Here is a 23,434-nt window from a genome sequence, read left to right as displayed (position 1 = left end):
ATTAGGAAGATGATTTTTCTTAGCTAATATCTTCAAATCCTTCTCACTCATATGACTGAGTCTTTTATGCCAAAGCTCAACACACACTTCATCATTTACTGTATTTATATCACAATCCCAAGGTGACACGGTGAAGCATGAATCTCATTGTGTAAACTCTTAAGGACATGAGAACTAAGAACAATATATTGTATATGTTATTAATCTCCCATTAAAGTGTTCTAACAACATATCATATATGTTTATCAATCTCCCACTGACGTGTTTTACTTGTTCGGATATACTTTTACTTAGGTTTATTCTGACTAATTAAACAACCTAAGTCTATTTGGTTTATCCAAGTATAACGGTTATAAATGGATTTAACCTATGATGTCTAGGTGATAAACCAGTTTTATTACCTCATACCACTCACGCATTACCAAACATCTAGCATTCCCTCACGCTCGGTGTCACAATCGCTCTTTCGGAAGCTTCTCTTAGCGATTGTGCGGCACTTGTTCCCGCTCACGAACAAGCCAGCCAACTCGATTACGGACTGCCGATGGCACACCGAGTGCCTCTTGCAACCTCCACCCCCGTTTTAGGGAAAACGGTTTTAGAAAACGGGTTTGGAGAAAAGGTTTTCGTAAGAAGATTTGTGAGTGTGAATAAAGAAAGAAAGATTGTAGTAGACTAGAAAGCAATAAGCAACAACAACGGCTTTATAGAGTACTACTCCGGGTATGAGGAAATGATGGTTAGTCTTATCCCCATATAGTGCATTCTGAACAAAAAGCCAACTGGCGCCCTTGCATATGCAAAAGGGCGAGTGGTCACTTACAATGAAAATGTAAAGAAAGCAAGCTAACTACACTAATACAATACAGGATGTGAAAGTAAGCTAGAAAGGGGTTGGATTGGGCATGCGGCCATGGGCAACAGGCCCTGGACAAGCATGACCGTTACATTCTCCCCCACTTAATTGGTTGACGTCCCCGTCAACCGACCTTGTTCAAAACCTGCAATGGCTGGAGCTGCATTCTTCAAGTCTTCGGCCCGCTCCCAACTGATCTCTTCGTCGGGGAGATCCTTCCATTTCACTAAGAACTCTGTTAGTTCACGTCTGGGTCTTCCAATACGGCGCGTACGTTTATCCAGGATTTGTGCAACTTCTTTCTCAGCAGAACTCTTCATCGTGACCGGTGGGCGTCTTAGCATGTTTCGCTGTTCGTCCTCGGGATCGGAATGATAGGGCTTCAGGATACTCACATGGATGACAGGATGAATCTTCATCCATGAGGGTAACTGAACCCTGTATGAGGTTCTCCCGACCTTCTCAATTATCTCCACTGGACCTTCATATTTCCTTACTAGCCGTTGGTCTCTCTGGCCTCGGAAACGAAACTGTTCCGGTCGTAGCTTGATCAGGACCTTGTCCCCAGCTTGAAACTCAAGGGCCCTCCGCTTCTTATCAGCCCACTTCTTCATCCTCTTCGATGCTCTTTCTAGGTAGGCGCGAGCGATCTCAGAGGTTTCGCTCCACTCTTTAGTGAAGTTATGTGCCTGAGGACTTTTGCCTGCATAAGGGTGGTCCACCAAGTGTGGCATGAGTGGCTGTCTGCCGCACACGACTTCGAAGGGTGTTTTTCCGGTCGCGGAACTCTGCTGGCTATTGAAGCTGAACTGAGCCACATCTAACAACTGGACCCAGTTCTTCTGCTTAGCATCGATAAAGTGACGCAGATATTCCTCGAGCATACTGTTGAAGCGTTCCGTCTGTCCATCGGTTTGGGGATGATAGCTAGAGGAGATATTCAGTGATGATCCCAATATTCTGAACAATTCTGTCCAGAATGTCCCAGTGAATCTTCCGTCCCGATCGCTAACAATGCTCATGGGGACACCCCATAATTTCACGATGTGTTTGAAGAACAACTGAGCAGTCATCACGGCTGTGCACATTTTCGGCGTTGGGACGAACGTGGCATATTTCGAGAACCGGTCGATGATAACAAGGACCGATTCAAACTCTCCCACCTTGGGCAAATGGGTGATGAAGTCGAGAGACACACTCTCCCACGGTCTAGAGGGCACAGGTAGGGGTTCCAGCAGACCCGCTAATTTCGCCCTTTCAACCTTATCTTGTTGGCAGACAAGGCAAGTCTTGGTAAATTGCATGACATCGTCTCGAAGACTTGGCCAATAGTAGCCTTGCTTCAGAAGGGCATAAGTCCTCTGCCAACCATTATGTCCTGCCCACGGTGTATCGTGACACTCCTTCATCAGTGACCTTCGTAACTCCCCGGATCTAGGGGATGTAGAGGCGATTGCCTTTGGTGTATAGTAGATCATCTTCCACCCAGAACTGGCGTGTCTTCCCCTCCCTGGCCAACTGTAAGATGGCCTGCGCTGCTGTATCATTTGTCAAGTGAGTTTTGACAGTTTCTCGTACTGTTGCACTCAACGTACTTGCTTGTAGGCGGGCGAACATGCACAGGGCCGCATGTTCGCTCTTTCGGCTAAGAGCGTCAGCCGCTTGGTTGCTCTTCCCCGGTCTATGTTCGAATTGGAAGTCGAACTCCGCTAGACATTCCTGCCACCGTGCCTGTTTGGACGACAACTTCGGTTGGTTGAAGAAGTGACAAATGGAGTTATTGTCGGTCTTGACCACGAACTTGGCCCCCAAGAGATACTGTCTCCAGGCCCTCAAGCAGTGAACTACTGCTAACATCTCTTTCTCGGAGGCGGCATACCTCCGTTCTGCATCATTTAGTTTTCTACTCTCATACGCGATGGGGTGTCCGTCTTGGAGGAGAACACCGCCCAACGCGAAGTCAGAAGCATCAGTCTCTACTTCAAATGGCTTGGTCACGTCGGCAATTCCGAGGACCGGCCCCTCAATCATCACTTTCTTCAAGCCCTCAAAGGCGGCTTGACATTCAGGAGTCCAGCTCCATTGGCTATCCTTCTTCAACAGTTCGGTTAACGGCCCTGTTCTTCTCGAGAATCCTTCTACGAACCGCCTATAGTAGTTGGCTAGTCCGAGGAAGGATCGTAGTTCGGTCACGGATGATGGTACCCTCCAGTCTCTAATTGCGGCCACCTTGCCCTCTTCCATACCAATCCGACCACACTCAATCACGTGGCCGAGGAAATTTATGCGCTCTTGGGCAAAGGAGCACTTCTCTCTCTTTACATACAACTGATTTCTCCTCAGCTTTTCAAAGACTAGTTGGAGGTGACGCCGATGGTCCTCCAACGAGGCACTATAGACCACAATGTCATCAAGATATACTACGACGAATTTGTCGAGGTATTCGTGAAACACTTGGTTCATTAGGGTACAGAACGTTGCTGGAGCATTGGTGAGGCCAAAGGGCATCACGAGGAATTCGAAGGCTCCATATCTCGTGACACAGGTCGTCTTGGGTTCGTCTCCTTCAGCAATTCGAACCTGATAATATCCAGACCGTAGGTCCAGCTTCGAGAAATACTTAGCACCGTGAAGCTGATCAAATAAGTCAGTGATGATAGGAAGGGGATATTTGTTGCGGACTGTGAGCTTATTCAAGGCCCGATAGTCGATGCACAACCGGAGGCTCCCATCCTTCTTCTTCTGGAACAGTACTGGGGCTCCATAAGGAGCCTTTGCCGGTCTAATAAATCCTGCCTCTAACAACTCGTCTAACTGTTTCCGAAGCTCAGCCAATTCTGGCGGGGCCATCCGATATGCATTCTTGGCAGGCGGCTTTGCCCCTGGCAACAACTCAATCTCATGGTCAATCCCCCTTCGTGGGGGTAAGGACTTGGGCAGGCTTTTCGGCATGACGTCCCGATACTCTTCCAAGACAAATAGAACGTCTTGGGGGATCTCCTCTTCAGTGGACTCAACTGATTCTATCGGGATGGCCATGAATGTGGGTTCGTCGTGGGCCAGGCCCCTCTTTAATTGGAGGGCTGAGATCATTCTCACCCCATTTGGCTGCTTGATACTGGCTTGGACTACGGTCGGTGTAGATTCGGTAATGACTAAGCATTTGGCAAGGGGCATTGGTATGACTTTATGTTCAAGCAGAAATTCCATTCCCAGTACCACGTCGAAATCATCCATCTTGACAATTACGAAGTCAACGAAGCCCTTCCAATCTTCTAACTTCACTGGAGTTCTCTTCGCTATCCCCGTAATTGGTAGGGCTGCGGAATTCACAGCTTTCATCTTCCCTGCATCTCTTTCCCAATTCAAGTTCAGGCGGCGAGCTTCCCTTTCAGCCATGAAGTTATGGGTAGCCCCAGAGTCAACCATCGTGGTCTTGGCCGATCTTTGGTTGACCCAAGCGTCCACATACATGAGACCTTTCTCTAGTGGCTCCGTCACCTTTCCCATATTCTTCTGAAGTGCAGATAGGAATTTCAATGCCCCCATCCTGGGATTCTCAATTTCTGCCACTGGCTCGTTTACCGTCTCCTCCAGTTCAGCCTTGTCTTCGGAGGTAGAGGCCAATGTGGCTTGAAAAGCATTGAACGCAGTTCGATTTGGACATTCGCCCGCCCTGTGTGGCCCTCTACATATGAAACAAGATAGGGGGCGATTGTAATTGTTATGCTGTTGTGGCGGCCCCCGCCAGTTGTTTCCTGATCTCGGTTGGGAGGATTTACGGTCCCCCCCTGTGTTCTTGTCTCCTCCCCCAGGTCGGGGAGGACTGGAACGGCTGTTTCTGTTTCCCCCATTGGAGGAAGTTGATTGTTTCCTCACATCTTGCGAGTCAGTGCTAAGGTCGTACAGCCGTTCAGCTGCCGCGTAGGCAGAGGGGAGATCCTGTACTCTCTGTTCATATAGTTTTACTTTTGCCCACGGTTTCAGCCCTTCCACAAAGCAAAAGACCTTGTCTTTTTCAGACATATCTCGTATGTCTAACATAAGTCCTGCAAACTGTTTTACATAGTCCCTGATGTTACCTGTTTGCTTTAGCTCTCGAAGTTTTCGTCGAGCCAAGATCTCGACATTTTCAGGGAAGAACTGCGAACGAAGTTCTTGTTTCAATCTATCCCAAGTATCAATAGTGCAGCGTCCTTCCTGTATGTCTGTAAATCGTGATCTCCACCACAATTTCGCATCTTCAACTAGATGCATCGTTGCTATTGTGACTTTCGACTCTTCAGTCACTGTGTTCGTCGCCTTGAAGTATTGCTCAAGGTCGAAGATAAAATTTTCCAGGGCCTTCGCTTCTCGCACCCCACAGAAGGGTTTCGGTTCTGGGATTTTTATTCGGCTCACTGCCATTGCTCCCCCAGGTGGGGCTTGGTTCCCTACCGCTCGGATGGTGAGATTCACTCTAGCACTCACATCCGCTATCTCGGCTCTGACGACATCCAGGGTCGATCGAAAGTCTTCAGATAAGTTAGTTACCATCTGAAGTATTGCTTTTTGGGAGCTGTCCAGCTCTTCGACACGCTCCTCTATGTGGGCAACAGAGCCCGAGGAGCTATCGCCTCGTTCAAAGCTGCCGGACCGTACTGTCTTGGTCTCAAGGGTCTCTACCCTCATCATCAATTCTCTGACGGGTAATCCGTCTAGGCGGCCTGCCACCGCATCAATTCCATCGGCTTTCTCGGCAACTTCTTGTAGCCGAGTCTCAAGGAAACGAACATTATCTGGGACCTCTCTCAGGTAGAGCATTTGTTCTTCCATCTCTACCAATCTGTCCACATGGGACTTGTTCAGGTTCTTCGTCGCCGACATGATCACTGATCTCTCTCTATAAGCCAACCTTGGCTCTGATACCAACTGTCACAATCGCTCTTTCGGAAGCTTCTCTTAGCGATTGTGCGGCACTTGTTCCCGCTCACGAACAAGCCAGCCAACTCGATTACGGACTGCCGATGGCACACCGAGTGCCTCTTGCAACCTCCACCCCCGTTTTAGGGAAAACGGTTTTAGAAAACGGGTTTGGAGAAAAGGTTTTCGTAAGAAGATTTGTGAGTGTGAATAAAGAAAGAAAGATTGTAGTAGACTAGAAAGCAATAAGCAACAACAACGGCTTTATAGAGTACTACTCCGGGTATGAGGAAATGATGGTTAGTCTTATCCCCATATAGTGCATTCTGAACAAAAAGCCAACTGGCGCCCTTGCATATGCAAAAGGGCGAGTGGTCACTTACAATGAAAATGTAAAGAAAGCAAGCTAACTACACTAATACAATACAGGATGTGAAAGTAAGCTAGAAAGGGGTTGGATTGGGCATGCGGCCATGGGCAACAGGCCCTGGACAAGCATGACCGTTACACTCGGCACCAATACCAACGAAATCGAGTGCAAACTCCCATAAAACCAGTTAACAATGCTCAATTATTTAACTATAATCCCCAAGTATGAGGTATTCTGTAGACCGTTAACTTAAATACCTCCAACCTTAGACAGGATTATATATTGGAGTTTGTAACTGTGTTTTATAAAATAACGATCTATTTTAACTATTAAAACAAATGGTTAACCTACGTGAGCATGCAACTTATCTTTGTTATGGATTTTAATGTCTAATCCAATTACATAAAAACTTATAAAATAATAGCCATGTTTTGCATCTATAACATACATCAAAAGCATTCAAACTTTAATATAACACTTATATTAAACTTTAGAAAACCTAAACATGCATACTATATATTATAACTCTTTATAACATATATCTAATGTATGTAACATGCTTCCCATGGTGGGATTTTATATATGCATGGCCTAAAAAATATGCACATACATGTTTCACTTTAAATATAACATACATCACATGCATAAATATTTAAACAACATTGATATGGTTCAACTTTGGCATCCTAAGCAAGTAATAATAACTAATTATTACAAAAACTGCTCCAAAACGGTTCTAGACTGTCCAAACTAGACCCAAACCGCCCGAATCGGCTCTCCAAGGCTTCAAATGAGGTTAAACCAAACCAAAAGGGGCTGAACTAGACTCCATGGTGTTTAAATCGGACCAAAGAAGAACCAAACCAGTCGAACCAATTTTCATTCGAGTGAACTAGCTCACAAACGCGTGAAACTTCCTGGGTTGGCAAGAGCAACATTGCAACACTTCATCCCAGCGTTGCAATGCCATGGGCTTCATCAAGAGCAGCGTTGCAACGCTGGCTGGCAATGGCTTCTTCTTCCAGTTTTTGCTGCTGATCACGCTTGCTTCAAACTTCAATTACAGCCTAAATTCTACACTATTGGCCCCAATAAAATTAAGACTCTATAGCACACATATAAGCTCATCAATATAGAGCCAATTACAAATTTAACAATTGAATAAAAAAGAAATCTAATGTCAAAGTTGAATTTCAACCATATCAGTCAACCAAACATGCATCCATAGAAATTCACCCACCAAACTCAAATTAATGTTAATTTAATGCATAAATCACGCTCTAATACCAATTGATAGAACACACAAGCATGCATCGGAAGAAATCAGGATCAATAAACACTTGAATTACACTTAATTTGAGTTCTAAAAGCATGCAAGATAACAACTTAACAAAGAAGAGAGTTTCAGAACTTATACCTTTGATTAAATCTCTCAAGTCCAAGCTGCTCTCCATAAAATTGACCTTCAATTCAACAGTAGACCACCAAATAGTGTCTTCTATACTATTCTTAGCCTTGAATTTGAGTGGTGGAACTCATAATTCAAGTCAATTGAGTGAGGGATATGGAAAGGGTTTGAGAGAGAGACAGTTTCTACAGAATTTCTTCAAATTCCAGCAGCCTTCTTCTTCAATCCCATAAATTGGAAACTTTTATATATCTAATACATGCAAGCACTATGTGTATCAGCCATTGCCAGTTTAAATGGCAATGAGAATGTGGGTTAGGTGTTTGGATTGAGATGAAGACACTAAAACATCTAAAAAATTGGTTGTTTCCACTATCTCAATTTTATTTTTCAAATTCCATTTACTAAATTATATTTAATTATTTTTCAGTTTCCATTATATGCAATTAAATTAAATATAATGCAAAAATTCAATTTCTCAAATTTAAATTGATTTAATTTAAATAATTAATTAAACAAATTTAATTAATTAAACACACATTTCATATATGAATCATATTCATGTAATTTAATATTTAAATCAATATTTAAATATTTTAAACTCTCCAATTTTGTTTAATTTCAACAAAATCCAACGTTAATTATATCAACTATAACTATTCAAACCTTAATTTGAAATTGAACATTTCAAATTCAAACCCTAATTGAAAATTTGAACACTTCAAATTGTAATCCTGAAATTCAATTTGAACAATTCAAATTGAAAACTAGAGCAACACATATGTACAGACATTTACAGAATAAACACCTAAAACTTCTCTCTAGACTTTGGACTTTTAACTAGAGTCTTGAGTGGCAGAGTAAGGTGACAACTAACCTCTGGGGAGATGACCACTACCTGGGAAAAGAAAAACATTTGAAAGAATGAGTTACTCGCCCAGTGAGTGACTTAATAAAAACATAAATCTAATGCTTAAACTGAAAGCTCGAAAACATAATACTAGAACTAAAATATGTCAAGCAAACGTGTATATAAAACTTTTAAAACCATTGTATCTGAAAACATAGCTAAACTGATTCCCGGTTGAGAGAGAACCCTCGTGGTTCAATCTCAACGTCGGATATCATTTTCAAGATAGAACCCTTTTGTTCAGTCTCTCAAACATAAGCCTGGGCTGGGGTGAGAACCCTTTTATTCAACACCTTTTAGCCAACGCTAGGAAAGAACCCTTTTGGAACTAACTGAATCTTAGTTGAGAATGAACATCCATCGCTCTAATTCCCAACATCAAACCATGGCCAGAAGAGACCCCTACTTCGACCTTTTCATACTGAATGGCTAGAGAGACCCCTACGTCGATCTCTTTATTGAACTACCTACGTGCACGTGGAGTTTTCTAAGTACCGTCAATACCTTAGGTACATTTACTTAGATACCTTCCTTACCTTCAGTATCCAGCTCACTTAAGCTATCAAGTTCTCAAAGAGCATTAAAAAGAATAGTTTTCAAATATAGCATAGAAATCTCTTTAGGATACCTTCCCTACCTTCAGTATCTTTTTTTTTATTGTGTTTAGGAATACCAACACATATACTTTGATAACCTTAGGTATTTAAAACATAGAACATCAAGCTTCATTCAACCTTAGCTTTAACCCTAACGCATGCTCAACAACATTAAGAACACATATGCTTTAAAACATAATACAAATACTTGTAACATAAACATGTCATAGAATTTCCTTTTGAAAACTACCATGGTTCAACCATTGTACCAAAGCATATTTCATAAACTTTGTAACTAGCATGCGTTTATAAACTTTAGAGAAATGCGTTGCTTGGAACTTCTTATAAAATAACCAACATAAAGGTAACTGTCAATAAAGCATTGATTATTAAAATATTTATAAATCATTTATAGTCACTCACAGATCATTGGGGCTCTTAAACGGTTTATATGCCTCTCCTAAATTTTCTCGGTCTGAAAGGACATAATCCTCGATTAGATTTCTTAGAATTCTCAGAAAAAAGCTTCAGGTAGCTCACTTATTGATGAAACTTTCACCAACAAAACAGCATTACTAGTAAGATGATCATCATGAGCGAGATCACCCTCATGAGCGAGATTTACCACTTCTAGCGAGATCTTCATCCTTAGCGAGATCCTCCTCTTGCTTATCTCTCACTTGCTCTCGCTCATTTTCTTATCTCTCGCTTGCTCTCGCTCACTGTGGTGAGCTGCCTGCTTAATCTTCCCAAGCAGCTACCTGCTTATGCACCGATTCCTTGTTCCAACTTCAAAAATTCATAACTCAAAATCCAGAACTCTTTTTAAGAAACTTCCTTCTACAAGCTTGTTTAGAATTGAGTAACTTTATTACCTTCAAAATATCAGCCGAAAATTCCTTGTAGTTTGTCCTAGAGCTTCCAATCTTCACTCCGAACTCTGATTAATTCGAGAATCTGCCCCTTCAGCAAATTCTTCACTTTTTGCTATTCTCCATGTGAGATCTTTCTTCGGCAAAACAATCTCAAAAACTAGATTCTCCCAACTTTCAAACGGCACCAATCTCACTTAATTTGCTCAAGTCATTTTCCAAAACCGAGCTTCTGAAGTTCCTCTCTCTTTTATACTTCCTTCCACCTCCCCTGTTCAAGGGTTAAACTGCCACCTCATCCAACACTTAGTGCTTCTGGCTAATTCTCATTAGTGAGTTTCTTCAATTAATTTATTTTTCCCTTCCCTTCCTTCATAACCTACGTTAGGCCTTTGCCTCATAATATAAATTTAGCGTGCATCACATACTCCATCGTCTAACGCCCAACGCCTATCGTCTAGTGCCCAACGTCTATCGTTTAGTGCCCTGCGCCTATCGTCTAACGCCCAGCGTCTATCGTCTAACTCAATCGTTTAGCAAACGATCTCGCTCTCAGCAATCTCGCGCATAGACTATCGCTTAGCTACTACACGCATCGTTTACCTCCGTCATTTAGCACTGATGCCTTAACATCTAAGGCATCCTCTAATCGTTTGCGTCATCACCCAGCCTTGCCTATACGATCGCCTACCTCATCGTGTAGTTCCCTGTTCTGCTATACTATCGTCCAGCGCCCGCCTACACGATCGCCTATCTCATCGTGTAGCGCCGCACACTTACTATACGATCATCTGCCCCATCACCTTGCGCTCAGCATCTCGCTTTCTCCACTCTCGCTCACGCATACCCAACACACGAGCAACTCTTGGCAACGCCTCTTGCCAATACTTCGGCCAATCATGCGTCCAACCTTACAAATGCATGGTTGCCTTCTCATATTATGCGTTAATGTCTCCTATAACTTAATGCATGGGTCCTTTTTGACCTTACACTAGGTAAATTTTCACTTGTTATATTATCTAAAACTCACCCTTGACTAAGTATTTCTAACACTTAGAATTTTCTTCCTCCATCGGCCTACTTTCTTTACCTCATTTCATAATTTTACTTAACACGCTTGTTACTTACTTATGTAGGAAAAATGGAGTACGGGGTTTACACTAGTAGAGGGACCTTATGGACCTACAGATCATGAGCTCCAACGATTTGAGATTAGTTGGCTAAACTCTTTAGACCAAACTAATCAATGTTCATTAACTACCGAGGCACACCGCTATAACTCGATAGTTGCACTCTCCTCACTGTAGATATATTTTTGTCCACTTGATTTAACTATAATTAGTAAGTTGACCCTTCACAGGTTATTCGTAATAACGGTTGGGTCAAATGTTGTTCTACCTCCAAAATTACATCTTGTTCCTTAAGTTCCATTGATGCTCTAATGAATTATTGTTTTGTGATCCAATCATTAAACCGAATCCTTCTCGGGTCAATGAGATGGTGAGGCCCCTTGTTCAAGACATGGATTCAGTCCTTAAGAGAATAACCTTTTTCCTATCCCTAATTTGGGTAGGTATAAATTCTGTCTTGCACCCTATGTCTCCAACTATCTACCCGGTCTAACCCTTGAAATGGGAGGCTTATTGAGCCGCCACTGTTGAGTCAACCATCATCTATGCAAATCTAAAGATAATTCTAAATAAACAGGAGTTCACAGTTAGCTTAGGATTAAGGTCGAGTTACATAGGTCATCTATTCGAAATAGTCAATCTTAAACAGTAAACAACGTTACAAAGTAAGAGTCACTTATTTCTTGATCCGATCTTATGCAAACTCATTACATAGACACTCCCACTTTTCATGTCTCCACATGAACGATTCAGGATCACATCGTTTATACTATCTACAAAACGGGCAGCATCTGATAGTGTTACCAAAATAAAATACACAACATTATTCATATACTATAGACCGTTTTGTCTATTTACTCGAACTTGATCCAACTTTATGTCTCCACATAAAGTTCAAGTATTCATATAATAGCCATGGATCTTAGTTTATTGGATTAATCTTTATAAGTGCAATTTACATATTCAACAATAATTTTATTGAATAAATGTCAATAACATCTTATTGATAATAGAAAATGTTTAACATTATAAATTGCGAGTTTTAGAACATACAACCCAACATAAAATGCATTAATAAAGTGGGCTAAGTGTTGAAGTTTGGATAAATCCACTATCACGACATGAAATTGAATAAATCCACTCTCAAATTAATTTTTATTTTTTAATTATATTAAAACTAAATTAAATATAATTTAAATTGAATTTCTGAAAATTAAAAATTAATTAATTAATTAAATAACAATAATTTAGTGTCATATTAAATTAATAAAACACATAATTCAAACATGTATCCTATTCATGTAATCAATATTTAAATCATTATTTAAATATATTTAACTCTCCAAATATGTTTAATTTCAATAAATTAAACGTTAATTATATCGAATATAATTATCAAAATCCTAAAATTGAATTTGAACATTTTCAATCAAAACCCTAAAATTGATTAAACATTTCAAATTCACTCAATATTTTAATCCAAAATTTAATTTTTTACGAGCTAGTAGAGGGACCTTATGGACCTACAACAATTTGAGATTAATTGGTTAAACTCTTTAATCTGAATTAATCAATATTCGTTAACTAGCTAGACATACCATTATAGCTTGATAGTTGCACTCTCTTTACTATAGATATATTTCTGTCCACTTGATTCGATCCTTTGTAGGTCATTCATATTTACAGCTAGGTCAAAATTATCGTTTTACCCCTGTAAATACATCTCGCTCCTTAAGTCACCACTGATAACCTCTCTGAAATGGGAGGCTTATTGAGCAGTGTTGTTGAACTACTCTCACCTTTGTAGACCAAAGGCTAATCCCGATTAAACATGAGTTCATAGTTAGGTCAGGATTAAGATCGAGTTACCCTAGATCATCGAATTGAAATAGTCAATTACAACAGTAAATGGTCATTATAAAGAAAAGTAGCTATTTCGCGGTCCAGTCTTATGCAATCTTTTGCATAGGATGCCCCCACTCGCATATCTCCACATGAAAAATTTCGGGATCACATCGTTTGTATCAGTATACAAAATGGGTTGCATCCATAATGTCCCCAAGATGAGGTACCCAATCTCATCCATATACTTATAAACCTTTTAGGCTATAGACTATTACTTGATCCTCTTTTATGTCTCTACATAAAGTTAAAGTATTCATACAATAGTCATGGATTCGTTTATTAGATTTTATAATAAAGTGCAATTTCAATAACATTTTTATCAAATGAAGTCTCAATAATACTTTTATTGCAAAATAGAATATGTTTCATATATTACAAACTACGAGTTTTAGGACACTCCCAACACTAACATGGGTGTTTCATCTTGATACTTCAATGCATCATTTGTTTAATCAAAAACATTTTATTATTACGAGTTTTAGAGGCATAGAGCGACTCAAGCTTGTTCCACATAGTCCGCGCATGAGCTTCTTCAAGAATATGGTTTAGAAAATTATCTTATGCCCAAAGTCCCATAATCCCACACATTTTCTTATGACCTAATTCTCATTCCTTATCTGTTTTTTCGACAGGTTTCACTTCAGGAAAAATTGGAAGATGCAAATCATTCACATATAAAATATCTTCCATCTTTCTTTTCCAAACTTGATAATTTGACCCATTAAGGGTAACCATCTTAGCTGAACTAGTATCCATTATTCAACACAAGACAATGACAATTAAATTAAGCAACGCTCTGATACCACTTTGTGGGATAAATATTATATTTTTGGATCAATCATCCCACTCTATGGTGAATCTAATAAAATACTAATCAACTATAAACAACAAAATAATCAAGTAAGGACACAAGGTTTTTTTAATGTGGAAAACTCCTCTCAATGTGAGGAGTAAAAAACCACGGACTGAAGTCAAGACTCCACTATAATCAATAATCAGTACAATAAAGTTCTCCTTAGTCGCAACTAGAGACATACACAAATTATATCTCAAGATTAACAATCTCGGCAACAAACGACAATAATAATAAAGAAGACAATAGAAAGATCTCACAATAAGTGGTAAACAACTATCTACTAGAATCTGATTGTAGATAGCTCCAAACAAAATCTCTACCTTCCAGATTGAAGATCCTAGTGTTAAGAATATGCTGTCAAAATTTCAGCTCAATAATGGATTGACCCTCAAACGGCTAAAAAACGGAGCTAAATGGAAATCCCTCTTTTCTCTAATTTTCCTCTATCATTTTTTCTCCTTGGTCCGCGTGTGATTTTTCAACCGACTACTGCTGGTTATTTTCAAAATAACCTAATGCCCGCTTAATGGGCCTTAACGGGCTTTTCACTAAAAAGTGAAATAACCCAACACTATATATTTCCGTATTAATTTAGGCATCAAAGCGTGGTAGGCTCGACATCACACCGATTTGAGAAACTTTCATGCAGATCAACTTGGATAGCAAAACCAGATTAAAAGAAGTAGGTCGACGTACAAGTCCACGACAAACCCACGATGACGATGAACACGTTATCGCGCCAATAATTTCTATTTGTTAGACTTTCTACAAATTTTCGAAGCCACAAAATGTGAGGAGTGTCCAAGTTTAACTTTTGATTAAACGAAGAGGGAGCTTGAGTTTGTACTGGTTGAGTTGCATAGTCCCCACCACCAAATTCAGATGGTTTCTTTTGAGATGTTCAAATATTGGAAGCTAATTGGGGGGAGGAGAGACAGGCAAAGACTCAAAGGAGAAGAATGATGGTTTTGGGACCAGTTTTGTTTCTGATGGCAATCAATGTGGCCCACAGCTCCATTATGATGAACCACATTGTCCTACCATGCGCAATTTTTTCACCTTACGTTGGGCTCCACCTCACACAATCTAGCCAAATTGAGCAGGTTCTCAACCAAGTACTATTCTTCTCATAATTTTACATATAATACAAAAATTGACAAACAAATATTTCTTGCCCCCACTATAAATCAAATCTGCCTCCATACTTAAACATTGTCAATCCCGTTGTGAGATCAGAACAGTGAGACTTACGCTTAGAGAAGAAAGAATCAAACCCCAAGTTCAAACTTCAAACATGTGGTATATGAATTATGTTTTGATTGATTAAATGAGTTTTACAAAAGAAAACGTAGGTATTTTGCAGTTGTGGTGATATAGTACATCTGTTTTTTTTTTTTTTAATGGAATAGTACATCTGTTTAAACATGAAGATTATAGTCTTTCCTCCCACCTTCCTACCCCACATTTGTTATACTAGAAATTGAAAAGAAAGAAAGAAAGAGGGAAAAAAAGAGGCTTTTCCCTTCCCTAATTGAATGTATGCCCAATCACATTCACAAGTGATACATCTGAAGAGGTGAGCTAAAGGGAAAGTATCCTTGGGCTTTGAGAGTGCATTCTAATTTATAGGTTTGGTTGTAAATGGTACATTGGAATAGCTTGCACTCTCTCCCATCATGTGCAAGTTTTAGGAGACTTGGTTACCTGTCCTACGTCAATTCATATCTAAAGATTAATTTTTCAATTCCTAGCTGGAAATTTTTCTAAGAGCTTTTTAAAGAGGAGATTTAATGTAAAAGCATCACTTGAGAGTATTTCACTCTTGATCTCGAATATTTTAATTGGTTATGATTGTTTGGAAGTAGTCATTTAAATGATGGTGCATTCTATATTTTCGAGACTAGAATGAGTTGGGGATCTGGAAGTTGTTGCCTTCTCTCATGTCCGACATAGTTCAAATGAGCTAGCTCATTATGTTGTGTGTAAAGCTTTGGAGGAATCGAGAGTGTATCATCCTTCAGACTCTTTTTTCAGAATGGTTTACATTACTTTTAACTTGAGATGTTATCTTGTAGTTTGTTTAGAATGTTGTCTTTTGAGTTGTTTGTCTAAAGAAAATAAAATCAAACTTCTCAACTCTACGAAGAAGACTAACTGATTGAGCTTTCAATAAGATATTTAATTTCACGTACACCTTGGTTGTCTCGTACAACTGAAGATTCGTGGGGCTGCCTTTATTCTTGTAGTTCTTTAAGATTAACAACATTGAATTTCCTCCCCAAGTTATCTCCAGTCTTAGCCACCCAATTCGTTTCTCCAATATTTGTTATATACTTCAATGTTTGTGATTTGAAAAGTCACACAACACCGTACCAAACTATTAATCAACTGGCAATGGCTTAAAAGTTAAGACCCCCACGTCTCTCAAGTTAACAGTCTTTAATGAAATCCCATCTATAACATTCTTGTTTGAGATTTTTAAAAATAACAATGATTATTATTATAATTACATCTCTGATACGTTTGTAAATATTTAAATTTTTGTTCCTAAGGCTTGATAGAATCTACGATGGTAGGATTCTTTTAAATATAATTTTCTCTCCTAATCTTGTTTTCACACCCGGTGGGCTACGTTGATCTCGGAAACCAAAGCTAACAAAAACTTCAACAACCGTCAAAGGGATGGTATAAATTATAGGAAAATGTTGTAATTTTGTCACGAGGAAGGCAGATTCTTTCATGGGACTTTCTGTTGTGAATGTGGTATAAAATTATTGAATAAAAATCTAAATGTGCTCGGGCATCTTGGTAAGAGTGCTGTGTTTGTCTGTTTGGTTAAAATGACACCTAATTTACTTTCCCCCATGACGATGCAATTGCGATGAACCTACCCTAGAAGCACCAGAGAACATAATTTTTTATAGTATTCATTAGAATTTTGCCTTTTTAGGTATAGGGTTTATCAATATCTATATGTACATGTACTCATTGATATACTTTTCAAAGTATTTTTCAACTGGTAGGTACTTTTTCAAGAGGAAAAGAATCCCTATTATTTTAAAAGTTTCACTTAATTTTTCATAAATATTATAACTGATTGACGATGAATTATGTTACACTGATAATTCAATTGATTAAAACATATTTTCGATTTAAGAGGCTAGAGGCTTGAATTTTTTTAATAATGTTGGATATATAAAATTAAAACTCTGATTTTCATGAGAGCAAAAGCACTTCCAATTACCTTTACGTTAAACTCATTTCATATTTTATCATTTTTCATTCGATAATAAATTTTTAAAAATAACATACACATTCACCAATGAAGGATAACTTAATTTTCAAACATTATTTCTCCATGATGGACTAATGCAAAACATATCTTTTAGCCTCCTAAAATTTAACATTGTTTTTTTTTTCCTTCTGTTAAAATGGTAAACTTGTTTCATTATTCGTTTCTTTCAACTTTTTTAAGACGCCAATTAACCCATTTTTTAAAACAAAAATACTGTAAGAAATTATGTTTTTTTTTCTTTAAATATAAACAAAGTTTAAAAAGTACTTGTTTTAGAAAAATATTTCACACAAACAAATAAATTTTAAATGAATCAGCTTTGTTTTTTAAAAGTAGAAAACTAAAAAGTTGGCATTATTTGATAACTATTGGATTTTTATTTTTAAAAATTATGTTTGTTTAAAACCATTTCTTGAAATTTGGTTCTAAAAGTTAAAAACAAAATAACCATCAATCCCTCACTATCAAACCTGGCTTCAAACTGTAGTTTTTAAATTTTATTTTAATATTTTGGACTAATCAAAGGGGGAAAAAAGTTAAATTACAAATTTAATGGTTGAATTTTAAGGTTTATGTTTGTCTATTTGATCTCTAACTTTTAAATGTGTCTAATAAATCTCTAAACTTTATTTTTTTTCTCCAATAGGCATCTAAACTTTCAATTTCATGTCAAGTAAATACGTAAATTGTAAAAAATATCAAAGTTTAGAAATTATATTCATAGTTTCAAAATGCTAAATAGACACAAATTCAAAACTTCATGAATTAAAATTGTAATTGTAATATAAAGAACTTGCCTGAGTGAAGAAAATCAGATACCTCGATCTCTAGAGCCTTGAATTCAAAATTTTAAATTTTTATTCTTTTGGGAGTGGGCGCACTCAAAATTTCAACTTGAAGAAGTATAGGGGTATGGTGATGGAATGGAGTTCCTACTTTTTGACCATTTTTTGCCAACTAATTTCCACTAAATTCCAAGGAATAGAGCACTAGAGTACTTTCCATTTGCAAATAAATTTTTACCAAAACCCCCATCTAAAATCAGGAGAGAGCCAGAGTCCAACAACGCTCTGCCCGCCTCTTCAAACTTACTGCACTCTACGCGTTTTATTACTACATTTGTTGCCTCTCACGCACTCCCACTACACTACACTCCACATCCCCACGCATCTCTCTACACGCACTTCCTTTTTAAAGTTTTCTTTCACTGGCAGTGACAGAGCATCCATCGGCAGACCATTGCCAGACCTCCTCCTCCTCCTCCTCCATTACCAAAACCCCTTCACTTTACTTCTCTTTCTGTTCTCACTCATGGCTGCTCTTCTTCCAGCAATCTTTCTCTTCTCTCTCCTCATCCCATTTTCTTCTTCTTCTTCTACTGATGCTTCAAAGAAGACCTTCATTGTGCAGGTTCACAAAGATGCCAAACCTTCTATTTTCCCAACCCACAAGCACTGGTATGAGTCGTCTTTGACCTCCATCTCTCCCAACAAGGCAACGACGTCAAACCCAGATGCTTCTAGTACTGATTGTGGAGCCATCATTCATACTTATGAAACTGTCTTCCATGGCTTCTCTGCAAAGCTCTCACCTTTTGAAGTTGAGAAGCTTCAAACCCTCCCCCACATCGCCTCCATTATCCCCGAACAGGTTCGCCATCCTCACACAACTCGTTCCCCTGAGTTTCTTGGCCTTAAGACATCCGACAGTGCTGGGTTGCTTAAAGAGTCCGACTTTGGATCTGACCTTGTAATAGGTGTCATTGATACTGGTATTTGGCCGGAGAGACAGAGTTTTAATGACCGCGATCTGGGTCCTATTCCTTCCAAATGGAAAGGCCAGTGCTTGGAGGCTAAAGACTTTCCAGCCACTTCTTGCAACCGTAAACTCATTGGAGCTCGATTCTTCTGCAGCGGGTACGAGGCCACTAATGGAAAGATGAATGAGACCACCGAGTACCGCTCGCCGCGAGATTCCGATGGCCACGGTACACACACAGCGTCCATTGCTGCAGGTCGTTATGTGTTTCCAGCTTCAACTTTAGGCTATGCTCGTGGTAAAGCTGCCGGAATGGCTCCTAAGGCCCGTCTTGCCGCCTATAAGGTGTGCTGGAACGCTGGCTGTTACGACTCCGACATTCTTGCAGCTTTTGATGCTGCCGTTTCCGACGGTGTCGATGTAGTATCACTCAGCGTCGGCGGTGTGGTTGTGCCGTATTATCTCGATGCCATCGCTATTGGGGCTTTTAGAGCGGTGGCAGGCGGGGTTTTTGTTTCGGCATCAGCCGGTAACGGTGGCCCAGGTGGGCTCACTGTGACTAATGTAGCACCATGGGTTACAACCGTAGGAGCTGGAACCATGGATAGAGATTTTCCTGCTGATGTTAAGCTGGGAAACGGGAGAGTTGTACTCGGTACTAGTGTCTACGGCGGACCGGCTTTGGTTCCGGGTCGTTTGTATCCTCTTATTTATGCAGGAACCGAAGGCGGTGATGGATATTCTTCGTCTCTATGCTTAGAAGGTTCATTGAACCCCAATTTAGTGAAAGGGAAGATTGTACTATGTGACAGGGGCATCAATTCAAGAGCTGCTAAAGGTGAGGTCGTGAAAAAGTCTGGAGGATTGGGAATGATTTTAGCAAATGGGGTTTTTGACGGTGAGGGTTTGGTAGCTGACTGCCACGTACTACCTGCCACCGCCGTTGGTGCATCCGGCGGCGACGAGATTCGCAAATATATTGCAGAAGCAGCGAAGTCTCATTCACCGCCAACCGCAACAATTTTGTTCAAGGGAACTCGGCTTGGAGTCAGGCCAGCCCCGGTTGTTGCTTCATTTTCAGCTCGAGGTCCTAATCCAGAGTCCCCTGAAATCGTAAAGCCTGATGTGATTGCGCCAGGGTTGAACATTCTTGCCGCTTGGCCTGAAAAAATTGGGCCTTCTGGAATTCCCACAGACAAGCGTACTACTGAGTTCAACATACTTTCCGGCACTTCCATGGCCTGTCCTCATGTCTCCGGCTTGGCTGCCCTGCTCAAGGCGGCACACCCAGGATGGAGTCCGGCAGCTATAAAATCAGCCCTAATGACCACAGCTTATACTTTGGACAACCGGGGTGAGACGATGTTAGATGAATCTTCAGGCAATACTTCCACGGTCTTGGACTTTGGAGCTGGTCATGTTCACCCACAAAAGGCAATGGACCCTGGTTTAATCTATGACCTGAACACATATGATTATGTTGATTTCTTGTGTAACTCCAACTACTCCACTAAAAATATCCAAGTTATTACGGGGAAGATTGCAGATTGTAGTGGGGCGAAAAGGGCTGGCCATACTGGGAATTTGAATTACCCTTCATTGTCTGTGGTGTTTCAACAATATGGTAAGCATAAGATGTCCACACATTTCATAAGAACTGTGACTAACGTTGGAGACTCCAATTCTATCTATAAGGTATCAATAAAGCCACCAAGTGGAATTTCAGTGACAGTGGAACCAGAAAAGCTGGCGTTTAGAAGGGTTGGGCAAAAATTGAACTTCTTGGTTAGGGTCCAAGCAATGGCTGTTAGACTTTCCCCTGGGAGCTCTAGTATGAAGAGTGGTTCTATTGTTTGGACTGATGGAAAACACGAAGTCACGAGTCCTTTGGTTGTCACCATGCAGCAACCTCTGCAGTAGGGATCACCATAATTTTGCTCTTCCCAACTACCTAGTTTTCTTCTCTGTATGTATAATGGAAATGCTTTTTCCTCTTCTTTTCTTTTTAAAATTTTTGCTCTTTTTAAGTTTTCAGTATCCGAAAACTGGTGCGGTTTGGTTTGTAACACACGGTTAAGGATGATGATGGGTATCTTTGGTTGTAAGACTATGGAGCATGTTTGTAAAATAGTATGTTTAGAAGAAGAATAGACAAGACATGAATGCAAAAAGTCTTTTCTCCGGAATCATGTTGTGGGTTGAAATTCGATTCAATCAAAAACTGCTTTGAAAAGCAATTATGCTTTGGCAATCAAATTTTTTATTCAAAAGAACATAGACACACGTATGCTGAAAGCATTAACACTTGAACCTACCACAGTGGAGACAGTCATTAAGACACAAACACAAGTGGGGTTCCTTCTAAAGGTAAATGGCCTATCCTCATTAACCCCATTGTTTATTGCTTAGAGTTGCCGAACTTTTGCCTTTCGGCTTTCCCTTTCCTAGTCCAGCAAACATAAGAATGTATCTATATACTACACGCTAGTAAATTAGTAATATAGAATTTGGGATATCATTTCTTTTCACATGGATCCATAGTCTGTTTTTATAATAATTAACACAATATGAGATTGACTATGGTGAAGTGTAGTGCACTCAACTTTCCATCAGTTGACCCGTGTTTCAAGCAAAATACGAAGAGAGTACCAAAGGATCACCAACTGTTTGATTAAATTCCCATCAGTAATTTCAAATTGGAAGAGATGACAAATACCTGGCGATGGTCCATTGTCAATTATCGGTGTAAAAAGCTGAATCTCCGCAGATTATGAGCTGGAAGAGAGAGTAAAAACATAAGTTACCGCCGTATACAGAATTGAATACCATGGAAACGACCAATAATTAGGAGAAGATTACAATTGCCTTTCCAACTATTTGTTGGAATGGAATACAAAGATCGGCATGATCAAATTGTCTGTTTCGCTTTTAAGAAGTGAATTTTCACTGTGAATTGAAATTATGAAAGCAAATTAACAAGAAAACAATCACCAATCCAATCCATAGCTTTGCTTTATACCCGTGACCATAAGAAACGCGTTTTCATGATGATTCATGTCCGATTCTTCATATTCTGCGAAACAAAAAGGAATGGAACATTACCTCTTCTGCAGTCTTCAATCTGAAAACTCAGAACTGTTCTTTCAGTTTCACCCATTTTCTACTGACCGAGAATTTTCCCTCCATTTCTTTTCCTTTAGGAACGTTTTCGGCAATTTTGTTCTCACGGCTCCGCTCATAATTGGGCCTACGTTGGCCCGGCCCAATAAACGGGCTTTGCGTCACATGAAGCCCAATAAAAAGAATTCGGTTCAACGTAGGCTCGGCCCAATAGATATATGGGAAACGTAACATATTGCACAATTCTATAAAAATTGTCTTTTTCTTCTAAAAGCTACAAAAGGACAACTTACCACCAAAGTCGTTCACATGGGCTCGTCTTTTTATGAGGGGTTTTTTTTTTTTTTTTGGGCGATCCTATTAATACATTTTACCAATAAAATTAAGAAAATCAGAAATTGTTGGCAAGAATTGTCACTATTTGATGAATAGTGACAATTATTAACTAAAATGAACTTTAACGTGACATTTCATTTAAAGCTTAAAAGATTAAGTATATAGTTTCAAAGAAAAAATAGTAGACACATGTTTGTTAAACAATAAAATTTTATAATTTAACCGAGCACTTTTTATGCTTTTTTTTTTTAAATTAAATTTCTAAATGTTTAGTTTAGTGTTATTTGTAATAGAATCGTAAACTTTAAAAAGGTTCCACACATTTAAAGCTAAGTCTAATAATTCATTATATATTTAAAGAATGTTTGAATATTCTATTGTGTGTTTAATAAATCTCTCTTTTACAAAAATAGCTTTCAAAGTTCAATAACCGATATATGAGAAAAAAAAAATCAATAGTTTTATAAGGATGTATTATTTTTTAAGTTTAGAAACTTATCCAATACAATATTAAATTTTGTCCGATCAATCAAATTTGTAATCTACCCTTATTAAATTATATAAATATTGTGTTTTAACAAGATTTGTGCCCAAAAAGACGTAAACAATGGATGAGGATATGGATTTTGCATCGAAGTGTATAATTGTCTTGTATAACTTGTATTTGTAAGTAACTCATCTCATAATTTTCTAAAATTTGTGTTTGAATTTATTTACTATATAGCATTTAAAAAACATTTTAGCAGTATTTAAAAAAATAAGAATTACTGTTTCGTTGAATAATCATTTAGGTCTGATTTGGTAACGATTTCATTTCTAATTTCCTGTTTTTAAAATTCGTACTTGCTTGTTCACTTTGGTTTAGTATGATTTTCACAATGAAACCATCTATCATCGTAATTTTGTTTATATAAAGTTGGATATAAACATGGCTGAATTTCATGTATTTATATATTTTATAATAAATCAAATAGGATGAAGTAATGTTTATATATTACAAACTAAATTTTGAAAAAAAAAAAAAATGTTATCATTTATCAACTTATCAGACTTCAAGGGAACTAAGGTTTGACGTGTTTAATGAAGGATGTGTCAGGTTGCTGTTGCTATGGCCGAACCA

At 38.9% G+C, this 23,434-nt stretch overlaps 1 protein-coding gene and 1 long non-coding RNA gene across 2 annotated transcripts; one reads left to right on the top strand and one right to left on the bottom strand.

The window, feature by feature from the left end:
- Positions 1 to 8,081: 8,081 nt before the first annotated feature.
- Positions 8,082 to 22,048, bottom strand: LOC120085755 (uncharacterized). The gene is made up of 3 exons (XR_005484026.2): positions 21,961 to 22,048; positions 21,575 to 21,633; positions 8,082 to 8,434 (listed from the first exon to the last, which is right to left on the bottom strand). It is a non-coding gene; the product is annotated as an uncharacterized LOC120085755 (long non-coding RNA).
- LOC120085754 (Subtilase family protein) lies at positions 17,753 to 21,044 on the top strand. Its single transcript, XM_039041934.2, has one exon. The coding sequence runs from the start codon at positions 18,412 to 18,414 to the stop codon at positions 20,776 to 20,778; it is 2,367 nt and encodes a 788-aa protein (XP_038897862.1). The 5' UTR covers positions 17,753 to 18,411; the 3' UTR covers positions 20,779 to 21,044.
- Positions 22,049 to 23,434: the final 1,386 nt, after the last annotated feature.

This window comes from Benincasa hispida, chromosome 9 (assembly GCF_027475165.1).
Source record: "Benincasa hispida cultivar pf3 chromosome 9, pf3_genome.v1.1, whole genome shotgun sequence".
Classification (NCBI taxonomy): domain Eukaryota; kingdom Viridiplantae; phylum Streptophyta; class Magnoliopsida; order Cucurbitales; family Cucurbitaceae; genus Benincasa; species Benincasa hispida.
Note: the sequence above shows the minus strand (reverse complement) of the source record. Positions and strands in the feature narration are given on the sequence as shown.